Here is a 20,836-nt window from a genome sequence, read left to right as displayed (position 1 = left end):
CCCACCCCATCTCACCTTCCAATGCCAACATGATGATTTGCAGAATTCCCTCTGGTTTTGGCTTCTTCCTGTCTAATATCCGCAGTGCTGCTCCCTAATTTCTTTGTGGTATGTAAGTATCCTGCAATGATACTTACTGATATTTAGAAACTATCTCATGCACCTTTATATTCCCTGCAGATTCAAGGACAAAAACTTGATGGTTGTGAACTGACAAGTTTCTGCTGGAATGATATGAAAGGACACTAATGAAAATTCCAATCACTAACAAACTGGAAATAATGGCAGATACAGAGTGACTATCTGGTTAGGCTAGATGTACGGGAGGGGGAGTGTCCTCACCAGGGGTTTCCTTTCCTAATTACCATGACCAAAAATGGAGGCTGTGCAAATAACATTCTATATAGACTAATGTGCTTCCTCTGGGCGAGTGGCAATTCTGACTCTGGCGTTTTCCATGGGTGACACTGTTCACTGTAGAGGTTTCTACTTAACACAACTTCTCTGAGGCCATCTTCAGCTCCCCGACCGTTTACCTTGGTCTTTAGGTGCTTGTTATTCGGTATGTCTGTATATCAAAATATCAGGGCTTCCTTTCTTGCTAATACTTTCTCCTCACCTCTTTCCACATTAACATCAACCTGTGACTGCAGCCCAGAGCACATCCCTGACTCCTCTCCTTTGGATCTTCTCCCGGAGCTGCGGCTGCGACCTCAGGGTGTGTGCAGACCCACATGGTCATCCTTTACCTCCTGTACTCCCCACTAGGCTACTCTCTTATGTTTACAATGTTCCCAATTTCCTTTACGTCTTTTTCCCTCGACTCACCCTCCCGTTAACTCCTCTTGACCCTAGACCTTCCAGTTTGCCCCTTTCATCCAGCTGTATTCCTTGGGTTTAGCATCACTCACTTCTCCTTAGACTGTTGACAGAAACCCTCAATGGGACACCCTCCATTCACTTCAAGAAACTGAGGTTGATATCATACCCGAATAAATGTTTAGTGATAAAACGCACACTGGCACCCAGTAGTACCACAGCAGTGTTCAAAGCCTTCCTGAGCTGTTCCATCTGAGCTGCCCTAGACTCCTCCTTTGTTTGGCTCTGTACAGTTTACTGCCTCCAGAAGTACTATTCAGAAAATGAACCCTCTTATAGTTTTCCTAATAGAAGGTCTTGCCTCCATCGCTTCTTCTCATCCATTTGACCCAGTCGTTGTCACCGGCCCCTTTACACCAACACACCTTCATCCAAGAAGCCTGCTGAAGGATAATCAACTCCTGCAAAACTACTTGGAAGCCCTGCACTCTTCCTTCCTGCTGGTTGGGCTGGAACCCTATGTGTGCAGTCTTTGATTGGTTGGCTTGCATTCCTCCAGCTCTTTCTTGACTCAGAGCAAATGTTTGTTGAACAAGCTAACAAGAACAGAAAACCAACCACATATAAAGGAACTGAGTGAGTGATTTCAGTATCCATGTAAAATCAAAAACAAACCAGGACAAAGACAGCACTGGGGTTGGGACAGGGCCTCTGGGACAAGTTCACTACACCCAGTCTCATCCCGTTCCAGTGTGAAAACACTCAAAGCCAAAACACTGAATTCAATGGAGAACAACCAAACCAAACTTACACGTTAGCAAACTGTGTGCTGCTCAAATAGAATGAAAATCCTTTAAGAGTGTTGAGAGGCAGCACCTCTAGGACTTTCTGTAAAGAGGGGTAGACAAGTAGTTGGGAGAACACCTGCCTTGCCTACATGAAGCCACAGCCCTGGACTCCATCACTGAAACTAAAACAATAAGAACAAAGATTAATTAATGCCATTGACAGCTTGTTCACATTCCAGAAGGGGCCTTATACAATAAACAGCCTCAGAAGGAGGGCAGAGCATCGCCTGCTGGAGGGGGGCAGAGTGCCCCGAGCATGAGAGCAAAGACTCTTTGGGTTTGACGGGGTTGTGAGCAGGCACCTCACAGCACCTGAGCCTCCCAGGCTCCTCAGCTTCCACTGAGGGTAGTGCTTTTTTTTTTTTTTTTTTTTTTTTTTTTTTTTTTTTATTTTGCACTGATCCTCAAGTGTTTTGTGGGAGGAAGTTGGTAACACTGACTCTTTTTTGTGTGTGTCTTTTTTTATTCGATATATTTTTTATTTACATTTCAAATGATTTTCCCTTTTCTGGACCCCCACTCCCCGAAAGTCCCATCAGGCCCCTTCCCTCCCCCTGTTTTCCCACCTAACCCTTCCCACTTCCCCGTTCTGGTTTTGCTGAATACTGCTTCACTGAGTCTTTCCAGAACAAGGGGCCACTCCTCCGTTCTTCTTGTACCTCATTTGATGTGTGGATTATGTTTTTGGTATTCCAGTTTTCTAGGTTAATATTCATTTATTAGTGAGTGCATACCATGATTCATCTTTTTAGTCTGGGTTACCTCACTTAGTATGATGTTCTCCAGCTCCATCCATTTGCCTAAGAATGTCATGAATGCATTGTTTCTAATGGCTGAATAGTACTCCAGTGTGTATATATACCACATTTTTTGCACCCACTCTTCTGTTGAGGGATACCTGGGTTCTTTCCAGCTTCTGGCAATTATAAATAGGGCTGCTATGAACATAGTGGAGCATGTATCCTTATTACATGCTGGGGAATCTTCTGGGTATATGCCCAGGAGGGTAACACAGACTATAAAGCTCATATTGTCTGCAGAGAAGGACTGATGAGAAATCTGTCTTGACTGGGAAATTTGTCTCTTCTCAGTAACTAAAAGCTGCGGCAGACTAATTTGCTGGCTTATGAGTGGAGGAGAATCACAGCCCTTTCATAATTCTTCATTAAACGAATGGGACTGCATGGGAAGAACAACAATATCGGCCACCCAGATGTCCCAGGACTCCCAGGGACTAAACCATCAACCAAGGAGTGCACATGGTTCCAGCCAAAAATGTGGCAGAGGAAGGCCTCGTTGGGCATCAGTGGGAGGAGTGGTCCTTGGCCAGGTGAAGGCTCAATAGATGCACTAACACAGGGAAATGGGGGGATGGGTCAGGTAGAGGGGCATATACATGGAGGCAGGGGGTGGGAAAAGTGGTTGTGGGCCTGTGGGTAGGAGGGGAAATCAGGAAATGTTTTACCATTGGAAATATAAATGAAGATGATATTCAATAAATAAATTTTTTTAAAAAAGAGAGAAAAAAAAGAATGGGAGTGGGGATACATTTCAAAAGATGGGTGTTTAGTAAATATTTGTGACACTGAGTAATGTCAGAAGGAAAGTTCCTGAGTCCAGTGAGATGATTAGGGCACAGATTTTAGAGCCTACCATGTTTTGAGTATGAACTCCTGAATTGACTACATGAACTTTCTCTGGAGCTGCATATCCCTATATGACATTTCTTCAGAAAAAAATAACTTCTCTGAACACCAGCTTCTTTATCATAAAATCCACACTTGAGTGTCATCTTCTGATGTGGTTTTTGGCAGGAATATGCACTAAGACTTTTGCACACTCGTACATAGAAAACGTGCACACTAAGACAAATGGCCAAAGACATAGACAGGCTTATTTGAACTTCAACAGCCTAAAAGTGTTTACAGGTGTCAGATATCCCACAGAGGCCCTCAAGTACACACAGTGTGTATCAATTAAAATGAATCTAACTTTCAAATTAAATGTTATATATAGTATAAACACATTATAAATAGCAAAAACTTTTATAAAAGTATCTGAAAGAGACCAGGAGCTGACCAGAACGCTGTGTGAGTTCAGATAGCAAGCTGAGCTGTGCACCAAGCAGGACTAAGAGCTGTACAAAGGATATTTCAATGCTGCTGTTTCTGCAATTTGGGAACTAACAGCAATACAAAACTTAACTTATTCATAAGTTGCCATTTTGAAAAAAAAAGGCTTGGTCTAATCATGTCACATTAAGCTCACAAATAGCAAGAAAATAAATTTTTAAAAAATGTAATAAAAAAATTTCAGGTATAAGAAGGGAGAAGAAAGGCAAAGTGCCCCTCCCCCAGACAGGAGGGAGAGGTGAATAGGGATGGCCTGTGGGCTTCTGATATGGAGATGATAAGCATCTAGCCTCAAATGCGTAGTATCTGTAGTTCTGATGAGCCTGCAGCTAGCTGTAGAGATAGAGGCCACATCAGAAAAAAGTGCATAATGGGAGCTGCAAGGTAGAAAGGTCTAAGAAACAGCATGGCCAGGGGAGGAGAGAATCTCCAGAAGACACTGGGAATACAGAGGGAAAAAGAGCCAAAGTAGAGCTATAGGAAGGCAGAAGCAGAAAGCTCTAGCAATGTCACATGCTACAGGAACTGCGGATGGCATACGTGCAAACAAGACGGACTCTGGGAAAGGACAGCAGAGGAGACCAGAGTGCGATGAGTTAATTGATAAATTGTAGGAAAGCAAGTTCTGGCAAGGGAGTTTAGTGGCAAAAGGCTTTCTGTGCACGCCTGAGAACCTGAGTTCAGTTCCCCAGCAGCATGTAAAAGCAGGGGAAAAGCGGCAGGCACACACTGCAACCCCTGCATGGAGCGGCAGAAACAGGAGGCTCCCTGGAGCTTAGTGACCAGCCCACAGAGCCTAAACTGTGAGGGCCAGTCTTGGTGAGAGACCTTGTTTCAAGCAACAAAGAAACGACAGCAAAAAAAGAACAAAACAAAACAAACTGGTAGACCAATGGACTGAGTAAAGGACCCAGAAATAAATAAAACTATGGTGTCCATCTAATATTTTGACAAAAGAGTCAAAAACATTGAGTTAATATTTTTCACCTTCTATGAAAAAAATCAATCAAAATGGATAAAATATCTTCATTTAAAACCCGAAACACTGAAAGTTCTAGATAAAAACAGGGAATATTCTTTTTTGGGGGGGGGGGGTGCTAGGTCTTTTTTTTTCTATATTCTTTGTTTGCATTCTATATGATTTTCCCAACAGGGGATATTTTTGAAGGTTCTCTCCAGTAGGCGAGAACTTTCTGAACAGAACTCCAGTATAATAGGAGTTAGTCCCAAGTATCAAGAGATGGGACCACATGAAATTAAAATCTTTCTGTGCAATGAAGGAGAGAGAGCATCGCAGGAGCACAGGTGGGTTACAGAATGGGAGAAAATCCTTATCAGGTATAATTCAGAGAGCGCTAATACACATTACACATAACTGCGGAAATTAAATACAAAGGCAATAAAATCGCCCATCAAATACTTCATGGATTGAATGCACGGCCTAGGAGAGGAGGAGGAGAAGGAGGAAGGAATGGAGAGCAGAAACCGATAAGTGACCAACAACTATTTTTAAAACTGGTCAACATTCTTAGTCGTGAAGGTAAAGCAGGCTTAACCTACTTTGAGTTATCAGAGGAACATTCATTTACAGCTAGGAGAAATAAAAAAATTAGTACAACTGCCTTAGGGTCACTGTTGCTGTAACGAAACACCATAACCAAAACAACTTGAGGAGGAAAGGGATTATTTTCGGCTTAGAGTTCTACAACATAGCCCATCCTCAAAAGAAGTCAAACAGGGCAGGAGCTAATGGGGGGATGTCTTGCCCCTTACCATACTCAGCCTTTTTATAGAATCCAGGACCACCAGCCCAGGTATGGCTCCACCCACAATGGGCTAGGCCCTCCCCCCATCAATCACTTATTAAGGAAATGCCCACAGGCTTGCCTGCAGCTTGATCTTATAGAGGCATTTTCTTAGCTGAGGTTCCCTCCTTTAAAGTGACTTCAGCTTGTGTCAAGCTGACATAAAACTAGCCCCAACAGCACTGATGCAGAAATTAGTATGGGTTTCCTCAAAAAGTTAAGAACAGAACTACTGCTTGACCCAGCAGTTCCACCCCTGGGCATATCCCCAGGAAACTCAGTACCTTACAGTAAAGACATTTGCACATTCATGTTTATTGTTTCTACATTCACTGCAACAGAGAAACAGAGCCCGCCTAGATGCCATCTACAGATAGTTAGGTAATAAAAATCTGGAACAGGTTCAATATGGAATACTATTCCGCTATAAGAAAAACGAAATTGCTACATTTTAAAAATCAATTGATGGATTTAGAGCATGTGGCCAGAAAGGGATGTTATCTAGTCTCAGGAAGAAAAACAATAAGAGTCCTCTTGCATATGTAGACCCTAGCTTATAACTGTATATACACATGCATATGTAAAAAAAATGTGGCTGCCATACAGGACAGGGGGCAGGGAAAGTTCACAGGTCATAAAAGGAAACAGCACGATTGTCTCAAGTTTTAACTGTGCTGTAGATTTTTCTTTGTTGGTGGATGACTTAATGAAAATAACTAAACACACATGTAATTCATAGTGAAAGTGTAAAACCCTAAGCGAAGCTCCATAGCTTCAGAATGGTCCATTCTACCTGTATGGACAGCCACTGAAGTGTACAGATTGAGACAGGGCAAATGTTTGTTTGAGTAGCAATGCTTATCTACCTGTGTAGTGTTTGCTATCTGTGCGTTTAATATAATAAAATGAGTCTTATTTTTAAAAATTAAGGCGTCAAGTGACAGAAGATTCCAAGAGTTATCTGCTGGTCTACACACTCACGAACACACATATATACACACAAAGAAAGAAAAAAGAAAGGGAGAGAGAAGGAGGGAGGGAGGCATGTGGAGGGGACAGGAGGGGAGGGGAAAGGGAGAGGAGGGGAGGGGGAGGGAATAGGATACAGAAAGATGCAATAGTGAGCTGATGTTAAGTCATTAAAGGTAAGGCAAAGAAACAGAATCAAGCAAAGTCAACAGATAAGACAGACTACAAAGAGTAACTAGAAAAATATTTGTCAGTGGAAAGGAAATTGTTGAAAGGAGAAGGCACAAATAAAGAAATAAGGGATGCAGAGCAAACATGCCCCCCTCCCCACCCCCATGTCTGAAGCATCCAGGAAAGAGTGCCTGGGGCAGGTGTGAGAAACTTTTACCAAGAGAGACTGATGAAAGAATTGAACGAACATGTGAGATATGGAAGCAGAGGTCAGAACCAACTGTACTATTCCAATACTATCAATAAAGCATGGATTGCTAAAGTTGTAAGGCACATGTTTGGGTCCAGTTGATGAAATGGCAAAAAGAACAACTATTGCTAAATATAAGTAAACAGATTTAGGTCTAGTATGAAATCAGAGTGGGTATAGTTTGAGAGGAGATGAAGATGGAGAAGGGAGCATGACAAACAGAAGCAGACTCTAAAGACAACAATGAGATCAGAAGTGACCATGCCACTCAACCATAAAACAAGCCAGGTTCTAAACCCCTTGACACCCCACACCTCCCATTCTAGCCCCAGGTTTCTCCATCAAATGCAGATGTGTGGGCCACATTTCTGCATGTCTGTGGTAGGGAAAATAGTAAAAATGGTTTGTTCATGAAGGGTCCTCTCACAAGGCTTCTCTTAAATGCAATGCTCAGAGGTGAGCATTTAGGAAAGTGTTTGGCTCCTGAGGGCAATGACCTAGTCAATGGATAAATCCCTGATAAAAATCTCAGTTTAATGGACTTAATGGGCAGAGTTGGAGGAAGGACACACCCTGGAAGGATATAGCTCACTTCCACCCTAGCTGTGTGCCCCTCTTGTCTAAGCCAAGGTGGGCAACTTTGCTCTGCCATACCTTTGGGAATGGTGCTCTGCCTCATCGCAGTCCAGAAATGGCAAAGCAAGGCAATCATGAACTGAAAACTTGGACACTGAGCTAAGCAAGCTCTTCTTCCCTTCCCCTGTATGCAGGCTTTTCTCACTGCACAGCAGAGCCTCTAACACGGGAGGATGCGAAGTCTACATGCCAAAATTTGAATACTATGCCAGAACTGCCTGTGTGAGTGGACCACGTTAGAGGTTGAATGTGAGATGTTCTATACAGTGCAGGAGACTTCTGGGTCACATTTCGACCTTTTCTTTGTAAAGTCCCCTCACCCAGGTGTTAGACAAACACAAATATCCCAGGTTCCTAGAACTCAGGCTCTGTCTTAACTCTGTCCGGCCAAGCAGAACCTTTACAGTTCCTCCAAGTTCATTATTTTCATTCCATTATGATGTAAGTGTTCACAATCGCACATCAGGAAAGCTAAATTTTAATACACTGAGCTGGTGGTCATTGTCCTTTGATGCTGCAAAGATTTGGGTAAAGTTTATTTACTTGTATTTAATCCTGTGGGGGAAAATGTACAGAGTACCATAATGTAAGTAAATGAATCCATATCCCCTTATCAAAATGTCATGAGCAAGAGGCTCACACTTGTAACTCATGAGGTTGAGGCAGGAGGATTGCTGATGATTCAAGGTTATAATATGATGTAGCCTATTGAATAAGCAAACAAACCATAAAGCCATCCCCAAGCAGCTTCTGGGGATTTCTCATGAACAGTCTACAATAGGTAAAGAAAAATCAGAACTTCCTGGTAAGGTCTATCTACCCCATGCATTGTGAGGCAATTAGTACTCAAATAGAGCACTGACTGTCTAGAGAAGCCAGAGTGCTTGCAACCCTGAAGAGGGTCCCAATGTGCCTTAGCCTCCCCTAGGTTGAAAATATCAGCTTCAATCCCACTGATAAGTCATGGGGAAATTAAAGCAAATCCCATCAATACAGCCTATGCCTGGATGTCCTGGAATAATGAAAAGGCAACTCTGGAACTAGGTGTGGTAGTCAAGCCCTGCTTGTAAATTCAGTGCTTGCAACATGGAAGCAGGAGGATCACATTCAGCTACAGAGTGGGTGAGATCAGGTCCAGCAAGGGTTGCATGAGACCTGTAGTGTAGTCAAAAACAAGAAGGAAGAAGAGGGGAGGGGAATGGAAGGGAGAGGAAGAAGAGAATGAGGAAGAGAAGGAAGAGAAAGAATACAAGGAGGAATGGGAGGAAGAAGAGGAGAAGGAAGAGGAGGAGGAAGAGGAAGAGGAAAAGAAATAAAAGAAGTACAGCTCTTCAGTCAAACTATCTGAGTTCAGCTCTGGCTATGCAAATTTCAACTCAGCCTTGCCTCTTCATTATTGGGCATGAGAGCACTGCTTGTCTCACAGAACTGGTAAATGCAAACTCAGTTTTAAATGAGTAGTTAGAAGTCATCAGTTGTCTAAATAAGAATCCGAGGAGAGGGACTGTGGCTCGTGACAGCCACTCACGCATGAGCACTTCAGCGTCGGATGGGGCTGACTCACGAGCCATCCAAAGATTCCAGCATGGGTTCAACAAAATCCTCGGATGAAATGTTCTTCATGGGAACTGGAAAGCTCAAGGCACACATACTTTGTCTCACTAGTACATTTTTAAATGAGATTGCCCTCTAAGAAATAAAATCATAAATGTAACGTGTGTAGACCTGACTACCTAGTTAGTTGCCCCTGTTTACCCTTGATCCTCTAAGACAAGCTACATACAACTCTTTGCAGTACTGATGACCTGAAAGTGTGGGCCAGGAGGATGGCCCACTTTCATTAATGATCATTACCTCATCAGAAGCCTGCCGTCTCTGGTCATAGACCTCAGAGGTCAATAACAATCTCAGGAAGAATTCTCTCACACTCAACAAATAGGCAGGTGTGCTGCCGTAGCCCGGCGCTTTGCACAGCTGGATCCCACATGTCAAGAATTACAAAGAGACCTGGCAATAGAACCTACAGTGGTTGCTTATGAGCAAACTCCAGTACAAGAGAGGACTTCATACAAATATGACCAGATTTCCCCTACCAGAAAGTTCTAAAAATCAGTAGAGTGACTTCAACAATTCCTTTGTAAACACATTTCAATGAAATCTTTGAAGAATTTATATTGGATTTAATATTTGTCTTCACCTTACCTGATATATAAATGGGCTACAGCTATTAAACAACACACACACACTCACACACACACACATACACACACAGAGAGGGAAATATCATCATTCCAGGCCAAATGAACACTGAAAGCAGATAAACACTCTCTCATAAGAGTGGAGTGTGTCTCCCCACTGGGGCTGCATAGCGTGCATGGTTGACTGACATTACCCAGCAAGCGAGGCAACTAGGGTTCACTTTAACATTGACACTGCTAACACAAGTTTGCTCTAAAGCAATTTATAAGATAAAAGCTTTCCACGGGCATAAGCTACCCAGAGTGAAGCTTTTGAGATAAACTGGAGTCTAAATCCACCTCTTCAAAGTAAACAATGCAAATCTTAACAATTCCAGGGAAGCCAAAATCACAGCAACTCCTCCAATTTCAAAGGAATCCACATTTAGCAACTATGCAGTCAAGAAGTTGAGAGACAGGATGACACCAGGCCCTCCCTGTTCATAGTTAATGACCTGTGCAGTGACCAGGTAGTAAACTGAATTTCACAAAGAGTGGGGTACTGAGATGTAAAGGGAACTCCAAACAGTATTTTTCTTACAGGAAAAAGTGAGCTTTGGGTTATTTCTCGAAACCATTTTTCTATTATATAATATTCATATTTCAGAAAAGCAAAGAAGACGGAATGTTAAGATATTCAAAAAGGCTTTGCTGTCTGCCCATAACCGCCCAAGAGCACAAAAGGAAAAGCAGAATTTGAGCTGGATTCTCCAACCACTGTCCCAAGCTGAGGATCCTGGTAAAGCAAGATCAGGCAAAACCTTCTCCATCCAGTGAAGGAGACCGGGCCATTAGACTTTTCAGGAACTTGTCCCAACACTCCACACAAGACCGAAACCAGATATTTGCCAGCCATACCCATTTCTAATGTAGAAGAAATCCGCCCCCCCTCCCGTGCCCCTTCTTCCTAACTCTCCAGCTAACCTCAGCTGCTGACACACACGTGCGTTTGCTGACTCCTTGCCTCTCTCTTCAGACCTATGAAATAATCCATTTTCCATCATGCCTCACAAAAAAGGGAAAAAATGTGCAGGAGCACACTGGATTACACACACACACACACACACAATGTCAAGATTTTTTCCATTCGACAAGATTTCAGGCAAAAACCTTGTAGAATGTGGCCAGTTGCACCCCAAATATGAAATTAAGTGAAACACATACCCGCGAATACAAACACTCAAACTCCAGGCAGGGCGCGGGAAGGTGGGGGGGGGGGGGTGATGTCTGTCAGGTGTTTGGAAAAAATCAGGTTGAAAGCACTGGCCCTTCATTGGCAGTAGTTCTGCTGGGCGGTGGCGCTCCGAGGTCTAGTATGTGTGATTATGTTCCCGCCCCAAACCGGTCAGTGACATCCCCAAGTTCTCATCCTGGTGCCTGGTAGAACCCCAATCCTCCCCACCACTTCCCGGAGAGACCTAGTCTCCGCCTCTGCCAAGGTTTTGCTCAGGTAGGGCGGGGGCGCACAGACCGAAGCTGCTGTCCCCGCGCGTTCTGGAGCTGGCAGGAGCCACTTACATGCCGGGCTGGAGCTGTAGGGCGCTTCCTGGCGGCCAGTTGGCAGCGGCCCAGACGCAGAAGCACCAGAAGCACAGTGGGGAGGTCATCTCGGTGATGGTGAGCCTGCGGGGCCACCGCCCCAACTGCGCGCGGTGCGCCGCTCGGGACCGTCAAGTCCGAACCCCGCGCAGAAGTTAGGCTCGCCAAGCAGAAGTTGCTAGTGCCGGGCTCGCTCTCGAGGACCGCGACTTGCGTCTTGCTGCGGAGGGCACCGCAGCAGCTCGACCCCAGCAGGCGACACCCGCAACAGCGCCGGTGCTTGCAGTAGCCGGCCAAACCAACCTCGGGCACTGTAGCCCAAGAGCTGCACAGCCCTGCACTGCCGGCGACGACTGGAGACCAGTGAGACCAGCGGTCCTGCAGCCCCCGCAGCCCCGGTGCCATGGCAACGCGCTCGCCGCCCTCTGGCCCCAGCCCCTCCGGAGCGCTTAAAGAGACAGCCCCCTTGGCCACCACGCGCTCCCTGGGCTGCTAGGCGCCCCCACCCCCACGCCCTCTTCACCTTCTCTTCTCAGAGGGGCTCCGGGCGGTAGCCAGGGAAGCTTCTAGCATGCCACATCGTGTTCTTCCATCAATAATCCACGCAACTCTACTCCCAACCTCTTCCTCCAAACCCTTTGAGCATCATACGCCCCAAGCCAGCAAAGATGCTTTCCTCCTCTAACACCAACCTGCTTAAGACCAACCAGCTGCGCATCTGCCACCAGCAGAGAGCAAAAGCAAGCTGACTTTTGATTCTCCCTCCCAGCTCCCTCCCACCTGAAGGCTGGGAAGACAGTCGGAGCACCTCTCTGAAGGAGGTAAGCTTGAAGTGAGAAAGGAACTGCAATTGACCGAGTCCAGTTTGCTGCCAAATCGACAGTTGCTGCAAACATCGCTGGCGCATCCAGAAGTCCTGGATATTCAAAAGCGAGATAATCTCCCTCCGCTGTATTTGGCCACCATCTCACTCATTTTAGACACCAAGAGTTTAAAGAGGCGCAGGCTCTTCTCCAAACCTAGTCCCTCCTTTCCTTCAAACCAGCTCCCGATGCCTAAAATCCGTAGAGCAACCTCCAGTTGCTAGCCCCCCAAGGCCCTTCCAGAAGGGAACAGCTTCTGCTCGGGAAGCTTCAGCTGTGGCTGTGGTGCTGGCCAGCGCTGCCAAAGATGCGCAGCCAAGAGCAGGAGCAGAGCGGTAGCCAGTAGCTTCTCCGGCCGGAGGCTATGCCTTTGCTTGGCGCCGGCTGCTGTCTGGAAGGCCACAAGCCTCTGGGAGTGTGTTTTGCGAAAATAAAAATCTATGGCGCGTCATGCCCTCCAACAAGGACAGTCTAGGCTCTGAAGCTATCATTTTCGGTTTAGCCCAGCAAAATGTGCAGCAATCTTCTGGGTGACAAACTTTTGCTTTTATTGCTAAACTTAGGAAAAGTGGATCTCCAGTGACTTGCTCCTTGTCAAATACTTATAGAGGTACTACCTGATTGCGTCATTCCTAGGAGCCCTAAAAGGATATTTCTCAAAATGTTTTAGGTTCCCTCTTGCCTCCATAGTTGAATTAATCGCTTGCCCCTTAGTTTTAAATCAATGTGCCTTTCTTTTCTTTCAGCTTTTCTGACACTGGGAAAGCTACTGGGGATTTCTGGAGGGACTGGAAGGATGTTGTGGAGGTTTCTTTGAAAAGAAGAGAGAGAAAGAGAGAGAGGGGAGAGGGAGAGAGGAGAGGGAGAGGGAGAGGGAGAGGGAGAGGGAGAGGGAGAGGGAGAGGGAGAGGGAGAGGGAGAGGGAGAGGGAGAGAATACCATGGCCTTCGGCTTGAGAACTCTGTACTGCACGTCGATTTTGAGTTGGAATTTCTGCAGAATCTTCTATTTACCTTAGACTTAGCTCTTGCTGCATACTCATTTTTTATTTAAGTTAAACATATATATGTGTGTGTGTGTGTGTGTGTGTGTGTATGTATACACAAATGTGTCTTTTTATTTGACTTCAACTTATGAGCAAAATTTATAATTATAAATGTGCAACTAGTTATTTTTGGCATATATCCCAAAAAGAACAATTTAGAATTGGTTGCACAAAAAAAATTTATGTCCCCTGCCACAACTATAAAAAAGGGATATTTATTTTCTTTTCTATGTGTAGTTCTGTATTCAACAGGCCCTGGGGACCTAAAGCCCACCCTCAGTGACAATGCTAGTGTTTGCTCCAGACATCCATGCTACCTTCTAGTTAGTTCTTTGCATAGATTACTGCACCAAACTGATATCTGAAATTTCCCTCTTCATTCTTCTAAGATAACAGAATCTCTTTGTCATCTTTACTTGAAAGAAAGAAAGAACAAAAGAAAGAACAAAAGAAAGAAAGAAAGAAAGAGAGAGAGAGAGAGAAAGAAAGAAAGAAAGAAAGAAAGAAAGAAAGAAAGAAAGAAAGAAAGAAAGAAAGAAAGAAAGAAAAAAAGAGGAAGGAAGGGAGAGAGAGAAGGGAGGAAAAAGGAGGGAAGAAAAGACAGAAGGAAGGAAAGGAGAGAGAAAGGAAGGAAGAGAAAGAAACGAAAAAGAAAAGAAACAAGTTAATTGCTTAATCTCCCCTCTTTAATTTCCCCTCTTCTGGGTCAAAGTTAATGAACAGTCAAATGACCCAGAACAAGCAGGGTCCTATGCAGGTGAGAACACCAGAAAGTTTCTTGCTAATACTTGGCAACAGTATCTACTGAGCCATCTGTCTTGAGTGCTACAGTGTACTATAGGTAAAAAGATAAGCTCTGCCCTTCTAAACCCACTTCTTAAAACTCCAGGTTGTTTTAACAGTCTTGATCTTAATTGTTTTAATGAAAACGTAGAGTATACCTAAAGATAACAGGGTAGACTAGCTGTCTCCTGGAGTCCGCTGTGAAGTGGTAAGCCTTTCTTTGCTTCTGGACTAGTTTTAACTCTGTGGGGATCTACAACTAATCCCACTCCCTTCTAGAATGCAAAAAATTTCTAAAACATTTCCTTTATCTGTGTTAAAGAAAGACTTGCATAAATAATAGTCCACACTTACTACAAAGCGAAATCTGAAGTAAGTCATATTTGAAACTCACAAATATTTAAAGACCTGATGATAATGGGAAAAGACAGAAATATATGTAAATTATCTGATTTGCATGACTGTAGTGAAGGATAGCTTAGGTAGGTAGGAAATACATCAGTCCATTGGAAATCCTGCTTTTGAACATTTTTCTTTCAGGTACATTAGTTTGAAAGCATATTTATTATAGATGAACATTGAAAGCACTTTGGATGTGACAGACTAAATATGATTAGTGTATATCCCATAAAGTGAGGTTGATTTCAAGGTATTCTTTTATGGATATTAATCTAAATGCAACATCATTACAATATTACATAAGCTACGGCATTACATGAAATAGCCTAAGTATTCATATTTTTCCATGAACTGAATGAACCTGATTTGAATTCAGCTCCCCTTTGTGTAGCACACTCATACATCTTAAACACAAGCAGTAAGGGGCTGCAGAAATAATGCAACTGGTGAGATGTTCAGAGAGTCATCAGGAAGACTGGAGATGGAGCCTCAGAACTCAAGTAACAAAGCAAAACCTGATGATCATGCTTAGCACTGGGGAGGTTGAGACAGGTGGTTCACCAAGCCAGGCAGCCTAGCCTGATTTGCAAGTCCCCAGCTTCAGTGACAGAGCCCATCTCAAAAACCATGGTGGAGGGGTCCTGAGGAATACCTGAGGTTAGCCTCTCCCCTCCAAATATGCACATCTGCATACATGCGTGTTCTCACCCTGACTAAGGAGAAGGCATGTATCTCAGCACCTATGAATACACACATACAGAAGATGACTGGTTATTGGTTTGATTGGTGAGCAACAGGAAATCTTCCCATTACAATCTGTTACAATCTTTCATATTAAAACAGCGATACAGCTCCCAGGTTTTAGGGTACTGTGATCACATAAATGAGGGCAGAAATAGAGAAAACAGTTTGCCTTCATTGCCTAAAGTGGCAGGCATTATTAAATTAGCAAAGCAAGAGAATAAATTAGCTATGAAAAGAGCCAGTTTCAAAACTTAAAAGAAATTTAATATTAATAATACGCCTTGCTCAGGCACATATTTCATGGAAAAAACTAGAATTGTCATACATTGAGTTCTTTTGTTGTTGTTCTGAGCTATTTTTTATACTACAAACTAGATAGGATCTCAAATATCAGGCCCCACGTAGTTGACATATGTTACCCCCAGAGAAGAGCCCGAAGTTTTGGAGAGGCTTCAGTGGCCAAGCCTCATGACACCCCAATTGTTGCATACCTGCCTCAGAGGAGTGCTAAATCAAGCTTCTTTCTTGTTGGGAAGAGGTGGGGATGACAATTTCATGCTTTATGTATGCTTGTTGCAAAAAGGAGTGCTTACCTAAGAAAGAAATAGATTCCAGCCAGATGTTTCTCGAATATTCCTCAGCTGCTGCTGAAGCTTCGCAGTCACCGAATACGTTATCTTCTCGTCTATCTTCTTCTAATTGAGAAACTGTTGATCCATGCAGTTCGACAGGCAGGCTGCTGCAAAAGCCTTCCTGCCAAAGCTTTCAGCTTTGCTCTGCCACACACAAAAACTCCCAGTGTCTGCATAGGGACTGAGGGGGGAGGGAGGGAGACCCAGACCATCCCATTCAGCAGGTGGTGTGGGTTGAAAGAGGTCAGAACGCAGTTCTTCAAAGTGGCTTCTGTCACCTGCAAGTGTAATAAATTGCCATTATAGAATTAGTGCCTACAATGCACTAATGAGCCATGTGCACTAAAATCTTGATATCAGATAAAATAGAATGAAACTCACCCAGGAGCCAACTGGGAATCACACCAAGACTTATCCAGTCATTCTGGCTTTGATTTCACCTGCCGTGAAAGCTTGTCCCTACAAAGGCATAACTGGCTCTGTCTTCTTAAAGAAAAATGATAAATTCAACATGTAATAAGACTTTTTAAATGATGTATCTATCCCTTTCTTAGCTCATAATACATGTTAGTCAAAATGACTTTAAAAGTGTAAGTTAGGCTGGAACTCCCATATATTTATTAGAACATAACTAGAGACTTGGGCGGGACACATATTTGACCTGTACCTTTGGCTTTCAGAAATAACACCTTGTACAGCTAATACTGGTCACTCACATTAAATAACAGTTGTGCTATTTTCCTATATAGTAAATAGCTTCTTTTCCTATATAGTCTGCTTACAGTTTCTGTTTTCTCTACCCTTCCCAGTTCCTATCACCTCTGCTTCAGTCTAGATCCGCCCCTCTCTGTCTCTCATTAGAGAACAGCAGTCATCTAAGGGATAATGCATTAATATAATGATATAATGTAATATAAACATGTGGCAGTAGCATAAGTCAAACAAACAAGTAAAAGAACCCAAGAAAAGGCACAAGAAATAAATACAAACCCAGAAACCTCTCATTTGCACCGTAGCGATTTTTGAATTGTACAATTCTACATACAGTGTTAAGCACAATGCTTTATGTGCAGTAGATCTCAGAAGGTCTTCATTTTGCAAAACTGAAACTCTGCATTATGAACTGTTAGCCCCCTCTTTCCCTTCCCTGTTCTTTCTGCGTCGATGGTGATGGTCCAGCTACTCACGAGAGTAGAGACAAGCAGCATCTATCTGTAACTGGCTTGTTTTGCTCTGATCTTTCCTCTTCCTGACAAAGCCATGCTAACAGCTGTGAGGCGAGAGCTCTCTGTGGTTTTAATTTACATGGTCCTCATGAGCCATGCCCAGTAACTTTTCAGATACTTGAGTCACCTTTTTTGTCTCATTTGTAAAATGTTTGGTGCTTGCCCATTTGGATTTTGGCTACATGTTTTCTTGCTCTTGTGTTGAGCTTTTCATATACTTTAGATAATAAATCTTCATCAGAACCCTAGTTTTAAAATAATTTGCCCAGTTACACAGTCTGTCTTTTAATGCTGTTGTCTTCTTTGCTATGGAGAGACTTCCTGTCACTCTGCTGGCCTGTTTTTGTTTCAGCTACTTATGCTCCTAGATATATAATCAAATGCTCACACCAGTGTTTGGAAGCTTTTTTCTCTGTTCTTGCCTAGTCATTTTGCTGTTCCAAAACTTAAGTGTAAGTTCATAGTCTATTTTGATCATGGGCCCCCCCCACCTCTCTTTCTGTGTGTGGAGAGATGATGATGTGTATGTATGTGTTATGTGTATGTGTGTGGTATACATATGTGTGGGGGGTGTGGAGTGTGTGTGTGTGTGTGTGTGTGGCATGTGGTGTGTGTTTGTGTGTTGTATGTATGGGTGGGTAAATGTGTGTAGTGAGTGTTTGTGTGTGGGGGGATGGGTATGTGTGAGTAGTATGGGGGTTGTGCCTCTGTAATGCACACAGGTGTGTGTGCAATTGTGTATGGATTCCAAAGATTAATAACAGATGTCTTTCTCGATTGGTCTTTAGCTTTTTAAAATTAACTTACTGGTTGGTTACTGGTTGGTTGCTTCAGGGTCTCCCACTGAATCTGGAGCCAGTAGGTTTACTGCCTCTCTTACATGGGAACTAAGATCTAGCTTGGTTCTTCACACTTCCACAGCAAGCACTTTACCAGCTGAGCCCCTCCTAAGACCACTGACATAGCTTTCAAATGTGGTGTGAGGCAAATCTGAATTTCACTCTTTGACATATACTTATCCAATTATACTAATACAATTTACTGACCCCCCCCACTATGTATTCTTGGTATTTTTGTAGAATATCTACTATTCTAAGCTGGTAGGTTATTTCTAAGCTCTTTCCTTGGTGTGAATGTCTGACTTTATGCCAGTATCATTCCGTTTAGTTTAAAACATCTTTATTTTAAAGTATTTCTTTTTTTATTCTATATAATTTTTTATTTACATTTAAAAGGATTTCCTCTTTTCTAGCCCCCCCACTCCCAAAAAGTCCCGTAAGCCTCTTTCTCTTCCCCTGTCCTCCCACCCACCCCTTCCCACTTCCCCGTTCTGGTTTTGCCGAATACTGCTTCACTGAGTCTTTCCAGAACAAGGGGCCACTCCTCCTTTCTTCTTGTACCTCATTTGATGTGTGGGTTATGTTTTGGGTATTCCAGTTTTCTAGGTTAATATCCACTTATTAGTAAGTGCATACCATGATTCACCTTTTGAGTCTGGGTTACCTCACTTAGTATGATGCTCTCTAGCTCCATCCATTTGCCTAAGAATTTCATGAATTCATTGTTTCTAATGGCTGAATAGTACTCCATTGTGTAGATATACCACATTTTTTGCATCCACTCTTCTGTTGAGGGATACCTGGGTTCTTTCCAGCATCTGGTTATTATAAATAGGGCTGCTATGAACATAGTAGAGCATGTATCCTTATTACATGGTGGGGAATCCTCTGGGTATATGCCCAGGAGTGGTATAGCAGGATCTTCTGGAAGTGAGGTGCCCAGTTTTCAGAGGAACCGCCAGACTGATTTCCAGAGTGGTTGTACCAATTTGCAACCCCACCAGCAGTGGAGGAGTGTTCCTCTTTCTCCACACCCTTTCCAACACCTGTTGTCTCCTGAATTTTTAATCTTAGCCATTCTGACTGGTGTAAGGTGAAATCTCAGGGTTGTTTTGATTTGCATTTCCCTAATGACTAATGAAGTTGAGCATTTTTTAAGATGCTTCTCCGCCATCCGAAGTTCTTCAGGTGAGAATTCTTTGTTTAACTCTGTACCCCATTTTTTAATAGGTTGTTTGGTTTTCTGGAGTCTAACTTCTTGAGTTCTTTATATATATCGGATATTAGCTCTCTATCTGATGCAGGATTGGTGAAGATCTTTTCCCAATTTGTTGGTTGCCGATTTGTCTTCTTGATGGTGTCCTTTGCCTTACAGAAACTTTGTAATTTTATGAGGTCCCATTTGTCAATTCTTGATCTTAGAGCATATGCTATTGGTGTTCTGTTCTACATTGGAACTTATTACATCTCTGGTTTTAGCCTTTTCCTTTAAGATTGATTTAACTATATGTGGTCTTTTGCGAATTGGTATGAATTTTTGTATTAAAAATGTCATGAGAACTTTCACAGAGATTATGGACATTTCCTTAAATTTATTATGTATACTAATATTATTTTTTGAGATTAATACTAGACAAATATAGTGAAATTTTTCAATAGAATTATAATAGACAAATCACAGAATTTTCTCAGAACACAAGAAGGGGATGGAGGTAATAAAAAGAACAGAAAGAGAAAGGCAAAGTGAAATGGAAAAGGAAGAAAGTGCTTAGAGAGAAAGAAAAAGAAGCAAAATGATAAAATTGGGGGAGAAACAGAAAGATGATTCTCACTCTCCCAATCACTCGCTATCACCCTGGTTCTCACCCTCCCTCTCCTTCTGTTTTTTTTCTTTTTTCTTTTTTTTTTTTTAATTTTCTATATTCTTTGTTTACATTCCCCTTTCCCGGTTTCCCCCTCCCCACATGTCCCATAAGTCCTCTTCTCTCCATCCATTCCCCAATCACCCCCCTCCCATTTCTCTGTCCTGGTACTCCCCTACAATGCTGGATCAAGTCTTTCCAGGACCTGGGCTCTCTCCTTCCTTGTTCATGGGAATCATTGGATATACTAACTGTGTCTTGAGTATTCAGAGCTTCTGGGCTATTAATATCCACTTATCAGTGAATACATTTTATGTGTATTCTTTTGTGATTGGGTTACCTCACTTAGGATGATATTTTCCAGTTCCAACCATTTGCCTAAAAATTCCATGAATTCATTGTTTTTAATTGCTAAGTAGTATTCCATTGTGTAAATATACCGCATTTTCTGTATCCATTCCTCCATTGAGGGACATCTGGGCTTTTTCCAGCTTCTGGCTATTATAAATAGGGTTGCTATGAACATAGTGGCGCATGTGTCCTTATTGCATGCCAGGGAATCCTCTGGTTATATGGTCAGGAGTGGTTTAGCAGGGTCCTCCGGAAGTACCACGCCCAATTTTCTGAGGAACCACCAGACTGATTTCCAGTGTGGTTGTATCATTTTCCCACCAGCAGTGGAAGAGTGTTCCTCTTTCTCCACATCCTCACCAACACCTGCTGTCTCCTGAGTTCTTAAACTTAGCCATTCTGACTAGTGTGAGGTGAAATCTCAGGGTTGTTTTGATTTGCATTTCCCTAATGACTAATGGTGTAGAACATTTCTTAAGGTGCTTCTCAGCCATTTGATTTTCTTCAGGTGAAAATTCTTTGTTTAGCTCTGTACACCATTTTTAATAGGGTTATTTGCTTCTCTGGTGTCTAACTTCTTGAGTTCTTTGTATATATTGGATATTAGGCCTCTGTTGGATGTAGGATATCAATGCAATCCACTACAAAAACAAACTCAAAGAAAAAACCACATGATCATTTCATTA

At 42.9% G+C, this 20,836-nt stretch overlaps 1 protein-coding gene across 1 annotated transcript in view; it reads right to left on the bottom strand.

The window, feature by feature from the left end:
• The window catches only part of LOC127683721 (EGF-like and EMI domain-containing protein 1), a 625,358-nt gene extending 613,884 nt beyond the window's left edge, over window positions 1-11,474 (bottom strand). The window contains 1 exon segment of the mRNA XM_052180974.1: window positions 11,386-11,474. Within this exon segment, the coding sequence (XP_052036934.1) occupies window positions 11,386-11,474 (89 nt within the window).
• Between the last annotated feature and the right edge of the window lie 9,362 nt (window positions 11,475-20,836).

The sequence above is a fragment of the Apodemus sylvaticus genome, chromosome 4, assembly GCF_947179515.1.
Source record: "Apodemus sylvaticus chromosome 4, mApoSyl1.1, whole genome shotgun sequence".
Lineage (NCBI taxonomy): Eukaryota > Metazoa > Chordata > Mammalia > Rodentia > Muridae > Apodemus > Apodemus sylvaticus.
The sequence above is the reverse complement of the archived record's forward strand: the minus strand, read 5'-3'. Positions and strand labels throughout refer to the sequence as shown.